Raw genomic sequence first — 24,331 nt, 5'->3', positions numbered from 1 at the left:
AAAAAGTTACTATAAGTTCTTGTCAAAAGCAAGAGGAAATATTAATTTACACCTACAAAATTGTAAAGATTCTAAGAACAGCTACATCTAGATATAGGATAGTCTAACTAATTAACAAATTCGAGTTATTAATTTTATTAGACTCCCTTTTTTATGAAATCCTTCAGATAATTTACTACTGACGGACAAGAAGCTAAATAGAGACTAAATGTAATAGAAAACAATTATTGGATGATTAGATTCGATAAGATTAGAAGGCACAAATTGGCATATTAAAAAACTACTCATAGAAAATGAAATATATTGAATAGCACATTTATAACTCAACTTTTTAGCATAATTTGAACTGGTCATTCCGTCCCAATCAATTATCCGCTCTCAATAACTTATCCAGCCATCCATTTCCCAACACACATGCCCCACATTACGTAGAACCCATACCGAATCGAGAGTGTTTTGCTGATAAGACGACGAATATACAACAAATGTGTACAACGCTGCCAGTTCACAGTTGGCTGTTAAAGCGTATATTGTATATATTCTGTATTTGCAGTATATATTTAATACTTTTTTTTTAGATATGCGCGACTCATGGGAATCGTATACGAGAACGACGACTATATCAACTCGAGAGCGGCCGTCGACTCACACACGAAGTTAACCCGCACGGGGCAAAGTTATGACTAAGGCCAGGGCACACACAAGTTGGCTGCGACTGCCTCCGAGGGCCAAAAACAACAGCGAAAAGCAGACTTGTAACTCTCACCCCGCCGGCGACAAGTTAATGCATTTAAAGAAACATTTACGCAAGCCGAAGCCGTAGCAAAACATCGGTCAGTAACCGCTCGTTGGCTCTGCAACATTATACAATGCTCCTCTAACACCGCAGGGAGAAAAATAAAACAAGCCCAGGGCCCACCCCACAGCTATGACACATATATTTAACGATGCGGCCATAAAAAAAAGTGAAAGAAATAGGTGAAAACCGGGGAGGTTGCTATCAATAAATGAGATAAGATAGAAAGAGAGTTATGGGGGCCACACTCACAGGTATCTATATATATTTGCAAAAATATAAATATGATGGATCTTTTTATACTTTGCAAATTTACTTGGTGTTATTTGCCAAAGATTACCCAGTCGAACGGAAATAAATCTATTATTAAAATGTTGTGTTTCAAGTTGAAACTGCAGTTGGAAACAGGAAACTTTCCCGTCCACAAGCGAACCATAACCGAAAACACCGCCAAAAGATGGTAAGACTTAAATGTCAGCCATAAATGGCAATCGGCTAAATGATCGTTTGGCTCGGGATTATGTCATGCAGGTGGGTCGCAGATGGCTCTATTTTATTCTTTCGGCCAAAAACTACTCCAAACATTGAGTTTTGGCTTGCCTAATTAATTCTCATTGTCATCCATCTTGACTTGGTTAATTAATTTGGCAGTACACGATGCGTGGGCCGCAAATGTTTATCTTTTCTCTGCTCTTTTAATGTTTCTTGACTCGCTGACTGATTTCATTGACAGCTATTAGTGTTTTTTTTCTCCTTTGTGAAATCTCTTTCGAAAGTTGCTGCTTAGATAAAAGAAGTGATACATTCATATTCACTGCGGATTGCATTTTTCAGGCTACTGTCCCTTATTTGGTGTCTGTGTATAATTTGGCAAAGCTTTCGAATGGGTGCTGAAAAGATCTGCAGATCGATCTATATATGGTCCTATGGCTATGACTAATGGGAAAGCGGATGAAAACGAAGCGTGCCGAAAGCGTGAATAAATGAATTTAAAAGGGAAGAAGAGCGATCGGATTTCATGGCTTCATAAGTCAAGTTTCCGTGAATACAGAAAATATTATTCCCTTTTTTAAAAGATCAAAGATCAATATTTTCATTACTCTAGCTCTGGGAGATTACCCAATTCAAAGCAATTTAAGTATAGACCTTGGAAATCAACTTTATGGAAAAACCATTAACTTTAATCTCAGGCTTTCATTTTCTTTGAAAACCTTGCCCTAGTCCCTAGTGATCTCGACTTGTTTCAAATCAAATTCAAAGCTCTTTGTCACGTTTCTCTCTATCTACCGAATTCATATTCAAATTTTCGTTCACCCAGACAAATCAATTTCTTTAGACGTAAAACGCGATCATCACTAATTACGTCAGAGGTCGGAAAGCTATATAATGTGTGTATATACATATAACACTGAAAGAAGAGGCCGAAAAAATAAAAGCGAACGAGGGAAATCAAAAACAAAAATTCATAAATGAGAGCGCTGCTCTCCATCGCTCTCATATACTATTTTTTGGCATATTCGTAAACTTTTGCTTATCTTGAAAATACGAGAGCGCCACACAAAATTGAAATTCAAATACAAAGGCAAACACATCGAGGCGTTGAACACGATGAAGGAGAGTCAGAGCCACTAAATGCCCAACAAATTTTCATAGATTTCTGTGCCCAATTAATTTAATGTTTATATTTTGCTCTTTTTGGAACCGAAAATAGACGCCGGAGAGCGGGAGAGCGATATTTATAAAATTCAAAATTCCTCACAAAAATGCACAATTCACAAATGAGAATTGAGTTAATCTTTGAACTAATTTGTGTGCACATAATCACATTGCAGACACGCCTCGAAAGCCGCACAGTCTCTCGCTCTTTCCCCAAAAGGTTAAACAATCAATTCTGCCTTCAATTGATCTCAATTGTGCGTTGGACCAAGGGCCAGTCGAAGGGTTAAGCAGGCCGCTGTAGAGCTGGTGACAAAATCGATGGTGTAGACAAGCAAAACAAGATTTATATAATCTAAAATAGCATTAAAAATAATGAAATAAATTTTAGAACATAATAAAAACCTTTTTTTAAAAAGACAACCGATACTATCGCTTAAGTTTTGCATCTCTACGCTAATATTATATTTTTCATTATTATGCAAAAGTGTAAGAACTTTGTTGTTTGCTCTCACAGACAAAAAAAACATATATACATATATTGTTGAAGGGAAAAATAAAAGGAACTTATTTTTGGACTGCTTGCAGCACTTCCAAAATGCTGCCAAAATGGGGAGAGAGGTTTTTCGACTGCTGCTATTGGGGCTTTCTCATCTTTCTGTGTGTGCGTGTGGATGCACAGCTGCAGATACATCCAAAAAGATACATCCAAAATGTGCGGCAGCTGTCGCTTGTTATGGGAGATGCCACAGATACTCGGATGCTAGGAGGTACAACATCAACAACCAACGAAACACGTTCGAAATTTCTTTTTCAATTCGGTTGTGTGGCTGGTTGTGTGTTTTTGGCATGTGCTAAGAGAATTATGTTAGGGTACGCCAGCTCTATATAATTGAAGAAGCCATATTAGAAGGCAAATTAGGTGTAAAATAAATTGAAAAGGAATTTTTCCAAAAACAAACTATACTTTTAAAAAAAAATACGACTCCTAGACTTGCACATAAACCAATTTATAGGGAAAATGAAACAGATTCTAGTTTAAGTGATAACATTGACGTAATGTTCTAATCAGGCAAACAAAATTTGCAAGAAATCAAACTTTTCGGACCAAATTTGCTAAAAATTCGAAACTTTAAGCACCTTTAGAATTTCAGACTCCAGCTGGCACTGAGTCACCCTAATCTTACGATTCTTCCAACCACACATAGAGATTTGTTTTTTGTTTTCTTCTTTCTTCCCGACTTGTTTGCTGCCTCTGCTGGCGTCGCAGCTGCTCAGCGCTTATTGAAAAAAGCAAAAAAAAAAAAAAAAAACCATCGCAGGCGAAGAAAAGTTTTAGATATTTTTAGAAGACGAAAAAAAGACACGAGCACATGTTTCAAAATATCACAAAAGATGAAAACTAGAATGAAGGCGAGAGCCCAACGAAATTGAAATCTAAAATCTTTGAAAAGGAAGTGAATTGTTTACAAGAATGCAAAATATGGATATAAAACAGAAACCCAATGGAAGTATTTCTGGAAAAATTAGAGTATTCCTAAAATCATTATATTCCTTTCAAATCATAGGGATATTAGCTTAAATTGTTTAAAATAATTACATTATCTGAAGTATTTTTTGAACTTCAAAGTCTGTATTATAATATGTTCCATATAGTTTTAGTTAGTAAGCTGTTTACAAAGTTAATTACTTGTTCAGAAAAACCGTCTGTATCGATTTCTAGACAATACAAAATTTCATATATTTTCACAGCTAATGAAAAGTTTTTATTGTGGGCATTGCTTTGGAACTTATGCATTTTTTTCAAACGCACCTTAGACACCCTTTGCCTGAACTCTGACACCTTTTTGAGTGCTGTCATCTCGCATCAAACTTAAAACGCGAAGCGTACAAATAAACAAGTAAAAACAGCGATTTTTCCACACTTTCGACATTCGAATGTTCGGTGGGTGTGTGTCGTGGTGCTCCTATCGATATTTACGACCTATTGAGAAGAGCTTAAGGCACAAAACACTCGTACTACAACTCAAACATATATTTCTCACAGCGACCGTTTCTTTTTTCATCTTTCCTATTGCCGCATGGCTTTTGGCGAAAAATCGAATCGATTAGTCATGCCCAAAGTCCTCAAGTTTTCAACCCAATCCCCCTCTTTCTTGGCGTCTTTAGTTTGGGTTTCGATTCGAGTTAGAGTTTGAGTCTTTCGAGTGGCGCAGTAAAAGTGAATGACTTGTCAGAGAGTATTGAACAAATGGACAGAAATAACAATTCATTTTGGCATTTTCCAAACGATTTCTTTGACTCACATTTTACAGCAACACAATTTTTGACACTTTGGTCGATGATGATGATGGCATTTAAAAGTAAAAAAAAAAAGCGAAATGTGTCAAAGTTTTTGCTTTTGTTTTCTAGCAGAGCTAATTCAATTTGCATATCTCAAGCGTAGGAAAACGAAACAAATCGGAAAAATTATAATAACAATCTTTTTTTGCAACTGAAATCGAGACTGAAACCGATACTGAAACTCGGACTGAAATAAACATAAATTTTATGGTAACGGCTTGGCAAGAGTAAGGGGTTTTGGGTGGAGAACCATCGCATAAAAAAAACGTGACTTTTCAGTCTATGTATTTTGCATGTTGTGCGGGTACAGTGCGTTTCACGAGCTTGATTGGAAATAAAATCAAATTAAATTAAATTGGCGACAGACTTGAGTTAAGTAATTAAATAAGCACAGTAATTGTTTTAGATTAAAGAATTATGTCTGTTTTGTGTTGCCATTAAATAAGATTTCAAAACATTTACTGAGTTGGCTGATTAATTTTATTGTTTCTATTTATTATCACGTTGTACTAATACTACTGAGATGTACTGTTAAAAATCGCTTGGCTCAGATTTATTTATTTATTTCGCCTAGCCCTGGCCCGGCATTAGAATAAAAATTGCTAAATTAGCAATATATTTCAACACGACTTGCCAAAGTTGCTGTTTTTTTCAGTTAATTAACACTGCATGCAGACTAAATAACTGATATATCTTTAAGGCCCTTTCTCATATAATGCATAATTTATATTTTAAGCCTAATAAAGTGGAATGCCAATTCCCGTTTTCACTCTGACAAATTTCGGTTTGCAATTTGTTGAATTTTAATTATTATTTCACAGTTCATTAGCCTCAATTTCAATTTGATTTTCGGTCATTAGGCTTTTCAGTGAACCAAATAAACGAAATATTTTATTTTAACGGATTAAGCGGGGAACTCCTAAAAAATACTTTTTTTTTGTGCTTAAGCAATAGTTTATTTTAATTTTTACGGTTATTAAACGTTCTGAATTATAATCGTTAATTAGTTAAAATTTCTGATAATTTATGTTTATTAAGAGAACTTCTTGACTACTAAAAAAAATAAACTTTATATAAATCTTTAAATATTTTGTATAGTTAATTTAGCAGTATAGTTATATCTATTATTGTTCAAAAAAAAATCCCCAAGACTTTTGCTAGATAATTTTAACTATTTTTTAAATATTTTTACACAAATTCTTTATAATTCTGTGTCTTGGATAATAGGAACATATAAAAATATATATTTTTGAAATCTTAATACAACAACTAAACTTGTTTTCACATATCTTAGATGCTTCTCAAAGTTAATTCTAAAATTTCGTTAGCCAACAAATTTAAAATGTAAATAAGTTTTACATTTTAAAATGGTTTGAAAACTTAACTCTTTGAATTTCCATATTCGAAAATTAAACTGCAGTTCATTAATTCGAATACTTTCTCTAATAAGAACTTTCCTTGCTTGTTATTTTTTGCTTATATTTATGACATACAAATTACTAACTAGGTTTTTTAATTTAATTCCAATATTTATGAAAATTAAATTTCTGTAATACAAATATTTATTAAATACTTTTCAACTAACTTTTTTTTAATTTTTGTAATATAAACCGCTTTTTTCGTATAACTATTAAATATTTGTATCTTCTTTTAACACAATTTGTATATTTTTAATGCACTTTTTCAGTCTAACTGTTGGCACTTTTGCATTTTTTATGGGGTTTCTGCACTTTGTAGGAATTTTACTTAACTTTCTGCTGGCATTCTTTTATTTTCTACTAACTTCTTTTGAATAACTTTCCCTGTAAAAGTTAATTTTTCCCGTCATAAAAGAGAATTTCCGCCTTTTCACTTAACACCGAAAATTCGACAACAAAAAAACAAACAAAACCACAGAATAAGGCGGAGATAAAAAACAAAATAACAGACAAAAAACTAACTCAACTCAAGACGCTGGCGAAAGAGGAGAGACAACAAAATAACCAAAATAGAGTGACAGAGAGGAGACGAGAGGGAGTAAGAAGCAACGATATTTTTTGTTGGTTTCTTTGTTTTTGTTTTTTTAGTATAAACACCTTCGGTTGTCCAGCTGACTTGTTGTTGTTGTTGTAGTTGCTTGCTGCTGCTGTATTTGCTTGTTGTGTTCCTTCGTTTTGTTGGTAAATTAAAAAATGTATTTTTAACCTCTTTTGTTGCCTCTGCTGCTGAGTGTGCTTGTATGTGTAACTAAACACGCGCGATATTGAAGAAGTAGCTGTTGTTGTTGCTCTTGTTGCTTTTATCGCTGGCAGCGCTGCGACGTGACGTCATTAAGATGCCGGCGAATATAAAAAACAATAGCTTTTTACTCTGCAATTTTCCCGTACAACAATTCCCCTGCGGCTTCTCTTTTTGCACTATTTCTTGTAATTTTCTTTCGCTTGACACGACTTCTTGCCTCTGCAACTGCTTCTTCTTTTCTTCCTTTTTTCAACTGGCACACACTGATGTCACTTTACTCACACACGTGCACACACGTGCTTTCACGATATTTCGATAAACTTCCGAATTTCAATACAAGTTTGGGTTTGCTTTTTACGATATTTTAGCGCGCTTTTTAAGTTACACTTATTGCGATTTTGCAGATTGGTTTATGGTTGGATCTCTTTGTGATTATTAATTTTTGCGATGACTGTGCAAAAATGTTTCCTCTTTAGCTGAGTTAGTGTTTTTATTTTTTGTTTTGCTTCTTTATCTTTTGGTTTTTCTTTAGATTTTTCCTCCGGCAGGCGCAACTCGACTTTCACGAGCGAAGCGAATTTTGCGAAGGGAAAAAGCGGAGAAAAGCCGTTCGTTCGGTGCGAGTTTCAAAAGACGAATGAGCACAAAACGTAGAGCGCAAACGGGGATTTCCAAAATCTAGCGTTCGCGACTCGCGAGTGTTTTTCGGTTAGCAAGAGAGGAAAGCCACTCAAGAGAGCGAATGCGACTGTTATGCGTAAGGGTTTTAACAGAATTTTGACGATTTTATCTGGCAAAACTCAAAAATTGAGTGTCTTGCAGAGCGTTTACAGTGAGCGGGAACTTTAACATGGCTTTTTAGCAGCGCAGAATTGCTCACTCACTCAATTCTTGCGCTCTCGCGTACGCTTATTGGATTATTCCAACTGGAGTTGCTTGCGCTGCTGGCTGTGTGAGTGACCAAAATAAGAGAGCGGCGCGCCACAGAGCGTAAGAGTTTTCTCATTAAGTGTAATATTGAGTGGTTTTAGGGGGGTTTTCTTTGCGGCAGAGAAGATGGCTGAGCGGAAGGGGACAATGAGTTCAACGAAGGCGAGTTGACAATCAACTAATAGCTACTAAAAGGTTAACTTGGCCAAAAGCAGCAATACACCGGGTTTATTTTTTTGATTTTTTGGCGTAGGTTGCGGATCGTAAAAAACGTCAAAAGTAAAAGTTAGTTTCTTTAGCATTTTAATATTCAGAAATTAAGGCATAGAATCGATTTTTACTATAATTAAATTAATGTTTAGCGAAAATTTAATGGTTTTGTATTTATAATATGGTTAATTTTTTTTATATAATTAATTTAAATTAGACATATACGCCGCCGCGCCACGCCGCCGCCGCCGCCGATTTTTGCCTTATTTGACGCGCCGCCGCCAAATTATGAATGCAACGGCGCGCCGCGGCGCGCCGCTGGTGCGGCATCGGCGCAGCTTCAGCGCGGCCTTCAGTGTCCTTGTTCTTTATAAAACTTAAAAAAAAAAAAATAACTCATTAAAATGGCCTTTTTGCCTTATTTGACGCGCCGCCGCCGCCGATTCATTCTGACTACTACGCCGCCGCCGCCGAGTCATTTTGACCTCTACGCCGCCGCCGATGCCTTTAACCATCGGCGTAAACCTCTAATTTAAATTTGATTAAATTTAAAATTTATTTATAGTATTTTCTAAATATTCCAATTTAAAAAATTAATTATATTGACATAGACTTTTTTTTATTTATTTGGTATATTCTTGAAATTTTTTATATAAAAAAAGGAGTAGTTAGACGCCTTCTCTTTCTAGCGAACATAAATGTATTTATTCATATATTTTTATTTCATATTATATAATTTATATTTATAGAAGTTTTACCTTATTTTTGAAGATTTTTCAAAAATTTAGTTCAGCCCTGATAGTTGCATTCTCAAGGTCATTAACTGATTCACAACGCAATGCTTTGCCTACCGGCTATTCCATTGTCGTAGGCTTTTTAGTTTAAGGGTATTTTATGCCGCATATTCAAATGTTTCTGAATATTGAATTTATTAATTTGTTATTTTATTTTGATAATTTAATATTTTAAGCTAATTTCAATGGGTGAAATCTTATACATGATATCTTGTACATTTTTAGGAATTTTTTAAGACTTATTTCTGCAGTTCATTTAATTATAATTTTTCAATTTTGGAATAACCCAATTTATAAATTAAATTCTTCAATTTTTGTAAACATATATAGTACATCTTCCTAATCAAAGTTTCTCAGTGCTTTTATTTGGAAGCAACAACACTATAGATTTATATTATTCTTGGGCACCTTTTGCTTGGCCCCGTCAAAGTCACCTTCAAAATGCGTTCGATATGTTCTAAATCATTTACGTAAATGCATCCCATCCATAACGGTATAGCTAAAGATCCGAATGCAGGCCCAGCAGAGCCAGAGCCAGAGCCAGAAATAGAAATATGTAACGCACATACACTCAGACACCCGCAGAACCGCAGAGAACTCTTGACATTTCTATGTCATAAATTTGTTCTTCGTCGTTCTTTGGATTTCTTTCTATTTTTTTTTTTTTTTGGCATCACAAACCGAAAAACATGTTAACACCACCCCCCACATAGCAATTAAAATATATGGGAAAAATTAGAGAGAAATATCGGCAGAGCAACAACCAAGCACTATAGGTTGGACTGGGTGCTGTGTGTAGGTTAATTGTAATAAAAAGTGAATGGAAAAACGATGGCAAGAACTAGAAATGAAGCCGAAGGAGAACCGGCATGTGAAAGCCACACGGGAAATTATTTTAATCCTATTTTAAAGCGGTTTTTTTGATGTTTCTTAAAATTTAGATGGAATAGGAAATTAGAAAGGAGTGACTTCTTATCTTTTTTTAAATGAAAAAGAAATAAAGCTTATCGTTATAGTTTATTTTAGAAAAACTATTTATTAAATAGCAAGTTAATTTTAATAAAAATGAATGAGCTATCAAAATTATCATATGATCAAAAATGTAAATTTTCCAAGAATCTTTACTACTAAAATCATGTATATTATTAATAGTTAATATTTGTAGTCGAATTTCTTTCTCTGCACACACACTCTCCGCTTAAGAAAAATCGACGGGGGCAACGTCGAGAAAGAGAGAGCGACCCCGAGACCAGATCGAGAAACGCCCCCGCAATGATTTTAGCTCCACTATATATCGCCATATTCCCCCGGCCACCTTTTACCCGGCTTATTATTAGAAGACTCTTCCACTCTTTTGGCGTTTGTGTGTGAGTTTACTATATTTAAACGTTTTCAAATTGGAGTTTTATTTTCTTTCTTTTTTTGTTTTTGGTAGAGTGACCCGAAAGAAAGCAAAATCAAGCAGGGGAGGGCAGAAAAAGTGGTAATGGAGCCACGGGGCAAGTGAAAGGTTTTCTCGATCCGCCAATGATGTACTCACAATAATTTACAAAGTTACAATGGGCCATTGAGGGAGTGGTAAGCATGGATAATGCAAGTAATGAGTTGTGTTTTGGCAATAATAAGGTTACAAAAAGGGGTTTGTTATGAGAGGATCGATTGGTTTTTTAAATGGATTAATTCTATTTTTTTTTTAAGATTTATTTAGAGTTTATAATATTACAAAATACATAAATTGAGTTGCTTTGGGTACTTAAAATTTCCCTTTTTAATAAAAATCTATACAAAATTGTAATAACAATTTAACAAATTACTTTTTTAAGCAACGAAATTAAATATAAAAGACATACAACAATCAATAAGTAGTGAAGATCCTTGAGTATCCCCAAAGATGTCAAAATTTAAGTTCCTTTAAATATTCATAAAGTATTCTTAACTTTAAAATTTCGGCCTTAATTCAATTTAAATCTTTGCTGCCAGCATAAATTTTAAACGATAAACTATCTAGTCACAAAATTATAAATAGTTTTTACAGCAGCAAGACCATAGATCTTTGTATTTATGGAAGATGTTATCGGCAAATGACATCTCATTTTCTCGGTACCCAAAAACGCCCACCGGAGCATCTTGAAAACTTCATTAACAACACATTTATCGGCTAGGGTCTTTGCTTAGCAGCAGCAGCATCAGCAGCAGCATCAGCCTTGTGGGCAGCTTGCGTCTGCCTCAGATACATTCACAGACACAGATGCAGATACAAAGCGCGAGCCGAAAGATACACGTAGTTGTGGAGCGCAAAACCGGTTCCAGGCAAAATAAAATCAAAAGTTGCGCAGACGTCGCCGACTCAGCTGCTCGGAGAGATGCCGCTGCTGCTCCGCTGACCAAGCTTAAGTTTTGGGAATAGCGGCGGGAGATGCAGGGCATCGGGATCGGGATTGGGTTTGGGTTTGGGTTCGGGAGTGGGGACTGCGGACTGCCGACTGTGCCGAGTGTGGCTAAAGTACATAAAAAGCAACGTTTTTGAGATCGCTGCACGGCGAGAAATGTCGTAGATTCTGGAAGCTAGTTTCTCAAGTAAGCTTAACGTGTTTTTAAGAGAAAAAAATATTAAAGATTAAGCTGGTCGAGTTGCAAGCCTTGAATATGGAACCAGAAATAGAGCTCCGAAATTATAAAAGAAAAAAAATTGTATCTTATCGATAAAATATCGCTGTTCAAAATTAAATAATCGAATTATCTGAAAATTTTCTATATCTATTTTTTATTTCTATAAAAATTTTTGGAAAAACTACAACAAATTCCATTTGAATATTCATACAAGTTTGTATAAGTTAATGAACTAAACTTTGTTTTAAGGTCTATAAATAAAATAGAAAAGGTAAAAAATATTTTTTTTAAATAAAAATAAAATAAATGGGTATTTTTTGTTCAAGATATTAAAATATTATTTAATACATATTGTAAGTATAAATAAAAGCTTGGAAAAAAATTTCTAAATAGAAAATAGTTTTTAATAAATATTTTTTTTGTATTATTTAATTGGAAGAAATAAGTTTAAAAAATCAGATTTCTTAAGAAAAAAAAAAGTTACATAAAAAAAAATTATATCCAAACAAATACACATGTATTTTGTTCCTATTTTTTTTAAATTTTCTAAACTTATGACTATCCTGACTTAAAAAAGATCTCACTGTTGTAGAACCTTCTTTCTTGCTTTGTTCTTTTTCCAGTGTAGATGCTGTATTTGCCGCCGCGTTCGAGTTGAGAGCAGTGTGTGAAGTGGAAGTAGTACTAGTGTAGGTAAATCAGTTTGGGGAGCCGGCATCGAAACGAGTTTACTTCTCGTTTCTGCTACACCTTTTGGCTTTGCTTTTGCGCCTTGTTCCTTGTTCCGTTCCCCGGTTCTCCTTTTGCCAGTTTCATTCCATTCCGATCCGTTTCGAGAACTAGTTTCAAGGCTTTTGCATTTGCTGGGTGTGCCTCAGTGTGTGTCTGTGTGTGTGGTGTAGCCAGTAGCGAAAAAGGAAAGATAAAAAAGAGCAAGGAAAAGAAAAAGGAGGTCGCCTGGCTCCACAAGAATGGAAACAAGGGATTGGCATTGGCTCGCGGGGAAGACAGAAAGAGAGAGAGAGATCGGAGAGCAAGAGCGAGTGCGAGAACGAAAGCAGGAAAACAAGTCCCACCCTAATCTAATTAGAAATAACGGCAAGAACAAGAAGACGCTATTATTTCTGCGCACGCGATCGCAACAAGAGACCGGCTAATGCATATAAATTGGCATAAATCAGCAAAAGTCACCTAGCCAGCCGAAAACCCAAAAGCCAAACCAGTTTAAAGCCAACCAGAGCGAGAGGGCGCTAGTGGGGGATCAGAATTCCAGATCAGATCATCGTCATGACGTAGTTGCAACCTGAGTCAGCCGCTCTCTTACGAAACTCCCAAAGAGTAACAGTGGGATCCCTGGAAACTGCGTGGGCGCCACTAAAGTTGACTCACTCGGAATTCCCCTGCACAGAGTTCTCCCCACAAATGGAGATCTTTCACTCAACTCAACACCCAGCTGAGCGGGGCTGCTCTTGAGTGACTGAGAGCCAGCGCCAGATAGTCTCGGAACAAGTGTTCCCACTTTTAATGGGGGTTGTTGGCGCTGCCTATCTTGAGTTGATAGCTGACAAAAAATAACTCAAAGGTAGATAATAGGGTTAAGGAATGGAAACTTAAGTAAATTTGAATTTAAATTTTTTGATTTTTAAGAAATGCAAAATTAATTGAATAGTTTAATATTTGAATATTTTTGTTTGATTAATAATTTTTTGTATATAATTAATTTAATTTTTAATTTTCATTTTATCACTTTTATTAATTTCTTTTTTATTTTTGTTAATTTTTAAATAGTATAATTATAAACGGAAAAAGAATAAATACTTATATATAAAAAATAATTCCAGAAAATATTACAACCCTTAAAAAACAAATGTTAAACATAAACAAACTCATAAATATAAAAAAAATCAACAATATATTTTACAAGTGACAAATCTTAAAATGAATGCATATTTTTATAATATTTTAATCTGAAATTATCCCTTAACTTGTTAATTATTTGTTTATTTTATTATACCCTTGCAGGGTATTATAATTTCAGTCAGAAGTTTGCAACGCAGTGAAGGAGACGTTTCCGACCCTATAAAGTATATATATTCTTGATCAGCATCAACAGCCGAGTCGATCTAGCCATGTCCGTCTGTCCGTCCGTCTGTCCGTCTGTCTGTCCGTCTGTCCGTCTGTCCGTTTCTACGCAAACTAGTCCCTCAGTTTTAAAGCTATCTTAATGAAACTTTGCATATAGTCTTCTATATACTCTCACTGCTATATATGTCGGAACGGGCCGGATCGGACGACTATATCATATAGCTGCCATACAAATGTTCGTTAAATTTTTAGAAAAAAAATTTTAACTTGGCTGTTTTTCAATATTATTGCATCATTTTTGAGATATAGCCTTTTTATATTATTCCAGAATTTTGGTAAAAATTTTATGGAAATCGGACGACTATATCTTATAGCTGCCATAGGAACGATCGGGAAATTAATAGAAAAAAAAATTAAAGATTCGTTGTTTTTCAACGTATTTTCATCTACTCCGGGGTATAAGCTTATTTTATTATTCTAGAATTTTGGTATAAATTTCAAAAAAATCGGACAACTATATCATATAGCTGCCATATAAACCGATCGGTAGATGTAGAGAAAATGTAAAGCTGGGAATGCAAAACTGTAACTGTCAAACTGTAAACATAATAAGTATAGGTAAAATGTAATGAAATAATATCTGCAAGGGTATACAAACTTCGGCGTGCCGAAGTTAGCTTCCTTTCTTGTTTTTATAATAATTTTTGTATTCTTAAATCTTGTACTTCTTTAAATCCCACCAGCAGTATCTACTATTTAAGTTCCTCCCAAAAGTATGCAACATTTCGTAACCCTAGAATATTTCCATAGTCGTGGCCCCCCCCTTTCTCTTACTAATTAAATTTCGTGTGCACCTTTTCTCTCGATTCCTTATTTCTTTAGTTCGAATTAAACTTTGCCTTCGCCTTATTTTTCATTCCTATCGCCGCTCTCCATTCGAATTCAAATTAAGCAAATTACCGAAAATTTCGTTTGTTTTAAACCCCTCACCCCGGAGCCCACCCTCATGGTTAACCCCGCGGAGGGAGCTCTGCTTCCTCGCTTAATTACTTACAACTAACTGCAGGGTGCAAAGTTTGCACAGAAGCCACCCACCCAACGGGCGCTGCAATTGAAACCCAAGTTACAATCGCATATCAAGCCCTAAGACAAAAGGCAAACATGCTTGGCTGGATTTTCCCACACCCCCCCAGTCGCCCCGCTGCCGCCTTGGGGGAAATGGGAGGCGTGGCAGCCAGACTGCATAGTCGAAGAAATTACGCTGATTGAACACTAATTTATTTGTTTGTTTGTTTTAACATTTTCGTAGAGGGCGTAGGGGGAAAAGCGCGAGTGGAAAAGTGGATAAAAAGTTTTACCTTCGCCAAAGGTGCAAAATGCCAGCAGCTCTGCATGGGTGTGTGGGTGGTTGGATGTGGGTGGCCTTCCGCCACCACCCTAATGGCCTTAGGTCCGTGTGTCTGAACATCTTTTGGCTTTCTGTTGCCATTTGTAAGTGAGGTTCTTTGTCTCTGCCACTGCCGCTTTTTCGCTTAATTGGCTGTAATTGAAATCGGTGGAGGGAAAGGGGGCTACCCGATTTGATCGGCATATCGATTTCTAATTACAAGCAAACTCTGCTCTCTTTAGGACCCAAATTTTTGAGTTTACAGGTTACAGGTTAGGTTAAAGCAGTACCGAAGCAGTGCCAAGCAGTGCAGTTTTCAAGTTGAGTTCTTTGCTTTTTTCAGCAAACGCAAGGACGACCATTTTTTCTAGTTTGTGGTCGGGCGAGTCTTGTTTGCCCAAAAATTCTGATATATTCACGTTTTGGCTTTTGGGCCAGCAGTTTTGTTCGTTTTCTCTTAGTTTTTTTGCTATATTCTCCCGTTGCCCGTCTGATGTGGCGACCTTTTAGCGAACGTTTTCGCCATTTTCAGTTTTTTTCGCCCCTGGGCAGCAGCAGCGAGTATGTCGCTTTTCACCCATTTCATACCATCAGTTTTTCCACAGTTTTCCATTCTTTGTTTTTTTTTTTTGGGAGTGTGTTGGGCTCCCTGCGATCACTGTTTGTGTTTTCCGAGTACTTGGTTATGGTAATCGAATTTCGAATTATTGCCCTGAGCTATATAGCGAATATATCTGGCTGGGGAGGAGGGATTGTGGGGAAACCCCGTGAATATGTCGCTTTATCCTTTTTTTTTTTCTTGTAGACCTTCCTTTGCGCTTTTCCTATGCCAAAAAAGTTTTTGTTTGTTGCGGAAGATGAATCTGTTTCTGTTATTTTTTATTTTTGGTTTTGGGTTCTGGCTTTCCTTCCATGCTTTTTTGTGTTTATTTTCCGAGGTTTTTCCTGTTTTCCGTCATCGTCGTGTTGTTGCTGTTGTTGTTTACATCCTGTTTTTGGCGCGCTTTGAATATTTTGCGGTGCATGTTTTGTCTTGCAATAATTTAATTGTCGGATTTGGCAGCTTAAAAGCAGGCGGACGCCCGGAAAATGCGGGGGCGTGTCAGGTGTGGAGTGTGTTACTAGTGTTTTGTTTGTTTGTTTGCACTGTTTGTCAGCCAGCGTGACACTATGTGCTTTATTTATGTTGGATTTGGCTTGCTGATGATGTTTGGCCTTTTGTGTTTTGTTTTCTTCTGACAAATTGCTTAAATTAGTTTGCCCAAGAGTGATTTTTTTTGTCAGTGCCTCCGGAATTCACATAAATCTTCTCAGTAACTCTAATTTTCCGATCTCAGCAGGCTGAATGTCAGAAACTTCATAACCTGGCCTAGCTCGTCGGCTCTAGGAATCATTCCAACGCTACAGCTCCAACCGACAACATCACAAAAAGTATTTTTGAATATTTTAGCCGAATTTTAAACTAGTAAGTGAAAATAAGTGCTGAAAATAATACAAAAAGAAAAATCTATAAATTATTTGAAAAAGTGTAAACAAAGTTTAGAAAATATTACGAAATTATTGACTTTGGCTAGGGACATTTCTGCTCTCACGAAGCCTTCCAAAGGCTCGCGATTGTCCACTATGTGTGCTGCACTTGCGTCCTAGCTCGTAAATTATCCAGGAATCGTACAGGTTTACTAATCGCCTTCGGCCTTCCCCTGTTCCAGGTCAACATGGGAGAAGATGCACCTCCAGAAGGCCCCCCCCCAGCCCCGGAAGCACCACCAACCACGACCAAGAGTGGAGCCTCCATGATGTCTGTCAGTCCTTGGTTCACCACTGCCGTAGTTGCCGCCTATGCAGCCAGAGCCTTGTGGGTCAAGTTGCGTCACGCGGGATCGGCCTCTGGGAAACGGAAGCTGCTGAAGAACGAGCTTTCTAAGGAGCAGGAAGATGAAATCGATTCGGACCCCGAGGTGGATTCTGAATATGAGTACGAGGCCGGGGACAAGGGCGAGGTTGACGAAGCTCATGCTGTTGTGCAGGACGGGATGCTAAAGCACTTGGAATCTGACACTGGGCCCATGATTCGATCAAGCGAGTTGTAGCCGTCGTTAATTTTTAACCACCAAAGGATCAATACATCTACACGACACGAGACACTGAAGCACCTACACTAATTGTTGTAATGTTTGCGAATTCTTAGGGGAAGAAAGCCTGGCAACCATTTGGAATCTATAGCCAAATGGGGGACCATCAAATTGTTAGTTTAAAACATTCCAAATTCATGACATTTCGGTTTTATAACTCATACTGCTACGATGACAAAGTTGTAAATATATCTTTAAATTTTTAACCTGCACAAGACGAAAATTATTTGTGCTCGACGGAGGTTTTCAGTGTGAAAATTTAGGACTAAAAGGTTAATTCGGTGCAAAAATGCCCACTTTTCAATAAAATGTTGTGGCGAAACGGCTAAAGTAAGCTTAACGAATTAAATACCATATAATAACACAACATTTGAACAGTTTTTGATAAATTTTTTATTGAAAAATATTTAGAGGTAGAGGAGTTATAGGGAATCTCCCGAGGTCTCAAAAAAAAGTTGGTTTGCGGTGTACATCCTAACTGTCCACAGAATCATCCGATCTACAAAAATTATACATCATTCGTTAAAGGATAAGTGTCCCGAGGTATTCGCGAAGCGTTTTTATTTTTAAAATTTTTTCCCTAATTTTTATCAAAATTTGAAGTCAAAACCCCGATTTTTGACTAAAAAATTAAGTTAATTTGTTAATTAAATAATATAAGAAAATTAAAAATTAAAAAAAGCTCGACGTGAATACCTGTAGAATTATCTAAAGAAGTTATGTTCCAAATTTCAAACCGATTGGTTCAGTAGATTTTGAGTTATCGTGTACACCGATTTTCAAAATGGCATTTTTCAGGAGAGCGCTTTGAACTTTGTGATTCTCATGCATTATACACTGACCGACCTTCGTTCAACTCCGCATAACTTCGTCAATTTTACTATGATCGATGTAAAACTTGGACACAATATTCTTAAGATATTGAACTTTCAAAATAAAAAATAAAAATTAAACCAACGACAGACTGCAGCATCTATTTTTGGAGTTCCCCTATTATTATAGCTTATCCCTGCTTATATTGGCGACCTTTCCCGTTGATTTCTCATAATTGAGCTGCAATGACCTGCATCGTGTGTTGTTGGCTGAATGTCCTGAATCTTAGGTATATCCTCCACTCCCATTTTATATCCCCCACACATTTATATATAGATATATCCCCCTTGCCAGCTGCTTCAGGTCCAATTTGAGCTGCAATCCGTTTCGCTGGCAACTTGGCCAAGTTTCAGTTTCAGTTGCAATTACTTGGCGCACCTGAAGTGGAGGGTCAAAGGTGAGTTTGTCTGTGACGTTGCTAATTCTATCCACAGTTCCTTCCTACCCCTGATTATCTATCCCTTTTCCTCTGTATCCCTATTTTTTATACTCGGTTCTACAAGCCAAAGGCCTTAGCTGCTATGGCTCTTCACCCTCAGCTCTTAGTTAGCTTTTAGTTTATAACTATTTGTTAGCTTTAGATAAATAAATAAATAAATACTCGGTACTTGGTGAGTACAAGGTTATTATTTAGCCATGTCAGTCTGTTTATAAGTTCATTTTTCCGCCCGTGTAAATTCATCTCTGGAACTATAAGAACTAGAGCTACGAAATTTGGTGACAACATTCATAACCGTTGCACGCAGATGAAGATTGTTTTCCCTTTTCCATTTTCATTTCTTCCCTCTCAAAACACAAAAAATCACAAAAAGGATAACCCGTAGTAGTGAATTTTGGTTCAGAGTAAAAAAGGTTATAGAATAGTTAGACCGGAGTAATGTTTTTACCAAAATCTTTATTCTGTTGGTCATATTCAAGTTCCTTTGAACTTCACTCACAACAGTTTGGGTACCAGTTATTCCATACGAAATCTCCATATAGGTATGTATTTGTGAAATGGAATCTATTCATGTTCTCTTACTAAATCGCACTGATGGGGGAAGCATTTGTCTATAAAATAGTCCATCAGCTTTTTTGAGGGTGATATACGTTACAGTTTGCATAATTATCTTAATTGCAAGTCAGAGATGCGATTCATTTGCGGCTTATGGGCAATTTTGCAGAGCTGCAGTACTTGTCATCAGTAATTCATCAACATACAGGTCAGTGTTATTGATGAATCATCGATGAGAGTCCCTACAAGTTTGTGATGAAATTAACATGGGCATATCCTAGGTTGTAATCAGTAATTAGGTCGAAATTTGTTTTCAATTGATTGCTTAGTTAATTTGTTTTCACTTGAAAAACATAATATTAATTTAATGCGTAATTGTTGCTGTTATCAGTCTGATGTGGTGACCTTTTAGCGAACGTTTTCGTTGGGTTTCACCCATTTCACACCATCAGTTTTTCCACAGTTTTCCATTCTTTGTTTTTTTTTTTTGGGAGTGTTTTGGGCTCCCTGCGATCACTGTTTGTGTTTTCCGAGTACTTGGTTATGGTAATCGAATTTCGAATTATTGCCCTGAGCTATATAGCGAATATATCTGGCTGGGGAGGAGGGATTGTGGGGAAACCCCGTAAATATGTCGCTCTATTCTTTTCTCTTCTTATTTTGTAGACCTTCATTTGCAATTTTCCTATGCCAAAAAAGTTTTTGTTTGTTGCGAAAGATGAATCTGTTTCTGTATTTTTATTTTTGGTTTTCGGTTCTGGCTTTTCTTTTATGCTTTTTTGTGTTTATGTTGATGGTGGGTGTGTGTTTTCCGAGGTTTTCCCGTTTTCCGTCATCGTTGTGTTGCTGCTGTTGTTGTTTACATCCTGTTTTTGGCGCGCTTTGAATATTTTGCCGTGCATGTTTTGTCTTGCAATAATTTAATTGTCGGATTTGGCAGCTTAAAAGCAGGCGGACGCTCCTGCCGCTGCCCGGAAAATGCGGGGGCGTGGCAGGTGTGGAGTGTGGGTCGAGTGGTTGTTTGTTTATTTGTTTGTTTGCTCTGTTTGTTCATCTGTCCATCCGCCAGCCAGCGTGACACTCTGTGCTTTATTTATGTTGGATTTGTCTTGTTTGGTCTTTTGTGTTTTGTTTTCTTCTGAAAAATTGCTTAAATTAGTTTGCTTAAGAGTGATTTTTTGTTACTGTCCCGGAATTCACATAAATCATATCAGTAACTTTAATTTCTATCATAATGAAAATTTATAAATATTTTTTCGATCTAAGCAGGCTAAATGTCTAAAAGTTCATAACCTGGCCTAGCTCGTCAGCTCTAGGAATCATTCCAACGCTACAGCTCCAACCGACAACATCACAAAAAGTATTTTTGAATATTTTAGCCGAATTTTAAACTAGTAAGTAAAAAAAAGTGCTGAAAATACAAAAAGAAAAATCTATAAATTATTTGAAAAAGTGTAAACAAAGTTTAGAAAATATTACGAAATTATTCACTTTGGCTAGGGACATTTCTGCTCTCACGAAGCCTTCTAAAGGCTCGGGAGTATCTACTGTGTGCGCAGGACTTGTGTCCTAGCTCGTAAATTATCCAGGTTTACTAATCGCCTTCGGCCTTCCCCTGTTCCAGGTCAACATGGGAGAAGATGCACCTCCAGAAGGCCCCCCCCCAGCCCCGGAAGCACCACCAACCACGACCAAGAGTGGAGCCTCCATGATGTCCGTCAGTCCTTGGTTCACCACTGCCGTAGTTGCCGCCTATGCAGCCAGAGCCTTGTGGGTCAAGTTGCGTCACGCGGGATCGGCCTCTGGGAAACGGAAGCTGCTGAAGAACGAGCTTTCTAAGGAGCAGGAAGATGAAATCGATTCGGACCCCGAGGTGGATTCTGAATATGAGTACGAGGCCGGGGACAAGGGCGAGGTTGACGAAGCTCATGCTGTTGTGCAGGACGGGATGCTAAAGCACTTGGAATCTGACACTGGGCCCATGATTCGATCAAGCGAGTTGTAGCCGTCGTTAATTTTTAACCACCAAAGGATCAATACATCTACACGACACGAGACACTGAAGCACCTACACTAATTGTTGTAATGTTTGCGAACTCTTAGGGGAAGAAAGCCTGGCAACCATTTGGAATCTATAGCCAAATGGGGGACCATCAAATTGTTAGTTTAAAACATTCAAAATTCATGACATTTCGGTTTTATAACTCGTACTGCTACGATGACAAAGTTGTAAATATATCTATAAATTTTTAACCTGGAAATGAATGCATTACTCTTGCCCGTAGGTTGCAGGTGGAATTTAAACACTAATAAAAGAATAAATGCAGTTTTTATACGCTCAAGATAGTGTGCAGTAGTTGGAACCAAGATCGAAAAATTGTTTTTGACCATATGTATTTATAATCTCTATCAGGTTGTTCTTGTCTGCTGGTTACCAGCTACAGAATATGGTGGCATTATAATTAACAATCAACTGGAGCTTAAAAATGTTCATTAACGACAGACTGCAGCATCTATTTTTGTAGTTTTCCTATTATATCTCAGCTTATATTGGTGAACTTTCCCGTTGATTTCTTTTAATTTAGCCGCAATGACCTGCATCGTGTGTTGTTGGCTGAATGTCCTGAGTCTTAGGTATATCCTCCACTCCCATTTTATATCACCCATACATCTATATATAGATATATCCCCCTTGCCAGCTGCTTCGGGTCCAATTTGAGCTGCAATCCGTTTCGCTGGCAACTTGGCCAAGTTTCAGTTTCAGTTGCAATTACTTGGCGCACCTGAAGTGGAGGGTCAAAGGTGAGTTTGTATGTTTGTATTGGCCGCTGTTGTTGCGCTGCGGTGACGCTGCTGATTCTATCCGCAGCTCCTTCCTATCCCTGATTTTCTAGAGATTTTCCCTTGCAGCCCGGATTTCCCTCCCCTTCTATCGCTTTTCTGTTGACTTTGCGCTTTCTATTTACGCTTCTGCTGTTGTTTGTTGAATTCCAACTGCAATTATGTGAATTTTTACCGTGCACAGCATAAAACATTTTCCCGGTAACTCTGCTCCGGAGAAGGTTCAAGCAGTTGAACCTGGCCCCGGCCTGCAGCAGCAGCAGCAGCTTCGGGGCCAGCAAGTTCTGGCCAAGCTCAAAGTCAAACAGCGTCGGCAAGGTAAACTGAGCTTGAAAGTCAATAAAGGGGGCGGAGAGTTCGAGTTGCAGAGGGTCTGAGTTGCCCAGATCTCCACCCGGTGAGTTTTGAAAAGCGTTTAAAGCGCGGCCCTTCTCAATAATTTTCTTTATTCACAAATACTTTCCTTTCGAATAAGCAGGCTTTGACGATTTCAAATACAAACGCCAGAACAATAAGGTATTTCTTTCAAATCTCTCGAAACTACTAAGAAAAATTTCCAATGCGCGTAACTTTTAGAAGTCTTTGTTTAAAAATCATAATTTTATGTACTATTATATTTGGATTTGCAAAGCAGAAAATCATGTCGGGTCGCACGAACAAGCCACAGGTGAGACTGCGACTAGGGGAGTTCATTGTTTGGTAGATTTGATCATAATCATAATATATACTGTATATGCAGACGGTTCTGACCGGTCTACTAGTTAATAGTAACGCCAAGCGTGTAAAGTGGAGACAACAACAGGTGGCGAAGGAGCAGCAACAGGCGTTGAAGCCGGAACCAGAGCTGAACCGTGTGGTTGCTCCCAGGAGATCCTATCGCCCTCACATCCTGAGGCCCTCGACAATCCGGCGAATCTGTCACTTGCCTGCCGAACAGTGCAACTCAACAACAGAGGCCAAGGTGAGGTATTTCAATTCGAAGTTCGGCAAATGCAGTCTGACCGTTTGCCACGAGGACATCTGTCCTTATACCGAAGTCTGCAAGAAACATAAGAAGAAAAAGCCGAAGCCTTCGATTTCGATGATGAAGTCTATACGCCGTATTGTCAAGAGATCCGCTAGGAACTCGGTGATTCCCAAGGGTAAGCTCAACAGCCGAATCGCCAAGAAAGCCACGAAGTCTCCGTAGACTCCACCTACTCTTCGCTCGCCACTGTAGTAAAGGACTTCAAGAACTGCTATATAGCTCTCTCATGCCAGTGAAGAATAGTGGGTATTTTGTATATTTTTACTTGATCAACTATGCGTCCTGGGAATAAAGTTTTAATACATGATCATAAGCACAAATAACTCCAAGTTCTTATTAGGATTACAGCCTGTTTTAGTAAAAAATCTAAACTTTAGCAACCTTCCGTCGAACCTTGAGAAACCCCATCGTGGCGAAAGCCCTCACTAGTTATTTTCACAGATTTTGGTATCCTTTCCCCCGCAATCTCTGGTTCTTCCTGGCATTCCATTGGTGTCACGTAGATTTTTCGTTTGCTTTGAGTTTTCAGTTACACGATTTTTTTCTGGGACGGGACGAGGCAGCGGCAACTAAGCAATCACCAAATAAAAAGCCATCGGACAGTTGCTGAGCTCAGTTTCAATTTTCACTTAAAACAAAGTTGGCAAAGCGGACGAGGCGCAGGACGCGGTGCAGGACGAGGTTCAGGAGTATAAAAACTGGCTGAACTGCATCTAGCATCTCGCGTCTCGTATCCGCATCCACATCGACATCCACATTCACATCCCAAGAATCCGAGGGTCGCTGGGGCGTTAACAAAGCGCGCGAGCCGGCTGCCAAATTGTTTTTGCAACTACACGTAGAGAAATGTGTTGTACTTGCAAATATATACATATTTATTTGGGTATTTATTCTTTGAATATTAGAATATTAGTTAAGCATAATTATAAGAATCAAAATGTTCTGTAAGTAAATTAAGCAGCTAAACGACCAAAACAAACGTTAAATTATAAAAATCTATTTGAAGCTAAAGCTTATCTTGGAAATTAATCATTATTTTCAACATTAAACTATTCAACTAAATAGGTTTTAAGTTTATTCACGCTTTTCTCAGTGCACCTGTTGTTGGGTTTTGTAATCAGAGCAAAGTAGACGCAGACACATGACGGAAGAACTGCCGCCCCTTCTGGCCCCTTCGACGGCTTACGTGATTTCAGGCTGCCAAATCACGGATCGGGTTGAGAGAAAATTGTGGATAAAAAATAAAGAAAAAAAAAAACCAAGGAAAAACGGAAAGACGAACAAAAAACAACAAAATTATGCTGTCGGGTTAGCCAAATATTTCTATATGTGCGCCCGCTGCCATGATGAACCAGAATCGGCAAAGGAAAAAGTAAACTATGGCCAGGATTTACAGAGAGATAGAGAGTGGCGGGAGCGGGGAAAGCTGGAAA

The 24,331-nt window shown here is 37.5% G+C and overlaps 5 protein-coding genes across 25 annotated transcripts in view; 3 read left to right on the top strand and 2 right to left on the bottom strand.

The window, feature by feature from the left end:
- LOC108078030 (uncharacterized) overlaps window positions 1–24,331 on the bottom strand; it is a 291,179-nt gene that overhangs the window by 147,846 nt on the left and 119,002 nt on the right. The gene's annotated exons all lie outside the window — the stretch shown is intronic.
- Window positions 1–24,331, bottom strand: part of mbl (muscleblind) — a 169,423-nt gene that overhangs the window by 110,929 nt on the left and 34,163 nt on the right. For 17 of the 20 annotated variants that reach the window (XR_011444478.1, XR_005991103.2, XR_011444479.1 and 14 more), the window contains exon 1: window positions 6,871–7,647. The exons of the other annotated variants lie outside the window; for them this stretch is intronic. The gene's annotated coding sequence lies outside the window, so the exon portion shown is untranslated. Of the gene's footprint in view, window positions 1–6,870; window positions 7,648–24,331 lie in introns of those variants that run through there. 20 annotated transcript variants of the gene reach the window in all.
- LOC108078444 (uncharacterized) lies at window positions 16,354–17,378 on the top strand. Its single transcript, XM_017172332.2, has 2 exons — window positions 16,354–16,496; window positions 16,741–17,378. The coding sequence occupies exon 2, from the start codon at window positions 16,747–16,749 to the stop codon at window positions 17,119–17,121; it is 375 nt and encodes a 124-aa protein (XP_017027821.2). The 5' UTR covers window positions 16,354–16,496; window positions 16,741–16,746; the 3' UTR covers window positions 17,122–17,378.
- On the top strand, window positions 20,283–21,291 carry LOC138928065 (uncharacterized). The gene is made up of 2 exons (XM_070284346.1): window positions 20,283–20,424; window positions 20,655–21,291. Exon 2 carries the CDS (start codon window positions 20,661–20,663, stop codon window positions 21,033–21,035), a length of 375 nt encoding a protein of 124 aa, XP_070140447.1. The 5' UTR covers window positions 20,283–20,424; window positions 20,655–20,660; the 3' UTR covers window positions 21,036–21,291.
- Window positions 22,367–23,221, top strand: LOC108078443 (uncharacterized). Of its 2 annotated transcripts, none has more exons than XM_070284556.1 (2): window positions 22,367–22,538; window positions 22,633–23,221. In XM_070284556.1, the coding sequence occupies exons 1-2, from the start codon at window positions 22,475–22,477 to the stop codon at window positions 23,058–23,060; spliced, it is 492 nt and encodes a 163-aa protein (XP_070140657.1). In that variant the 5' UTR covers window positions 22,367–22,474; the 3' UTR covers window positions 23,061–23,221. The 2 variants fall into 2 exon arrangements, with proteins under 2 accessions (XP_070140657.1, XP_017027816.1); XM_017172327.3 differs by having other exon boundaries at window positions 22,379–22,538; window positions 22,611–23,221.

This window comes from Drosophila kikkawai, chromosome 2R (assembly GCF_030179895.1).
Source record: "Drosophila kikkawai strain 14028-0561.14 chromosome 2R, DkikHiC1v2, whole genome shotgun sequence".
In the NCBI taxonomy this organism is placed as follows: domain Eukaryota; kingdom Metazoa; phylum Arthropoda; class Insecta; order Diptera; family Drosophilidae; genus Drosophila; species Drosophila kikkawai.
Note: the sequence above shows the minus strand (reverse complement) of the source record. Positions and strands in the feature narration are given on the sequence as shown.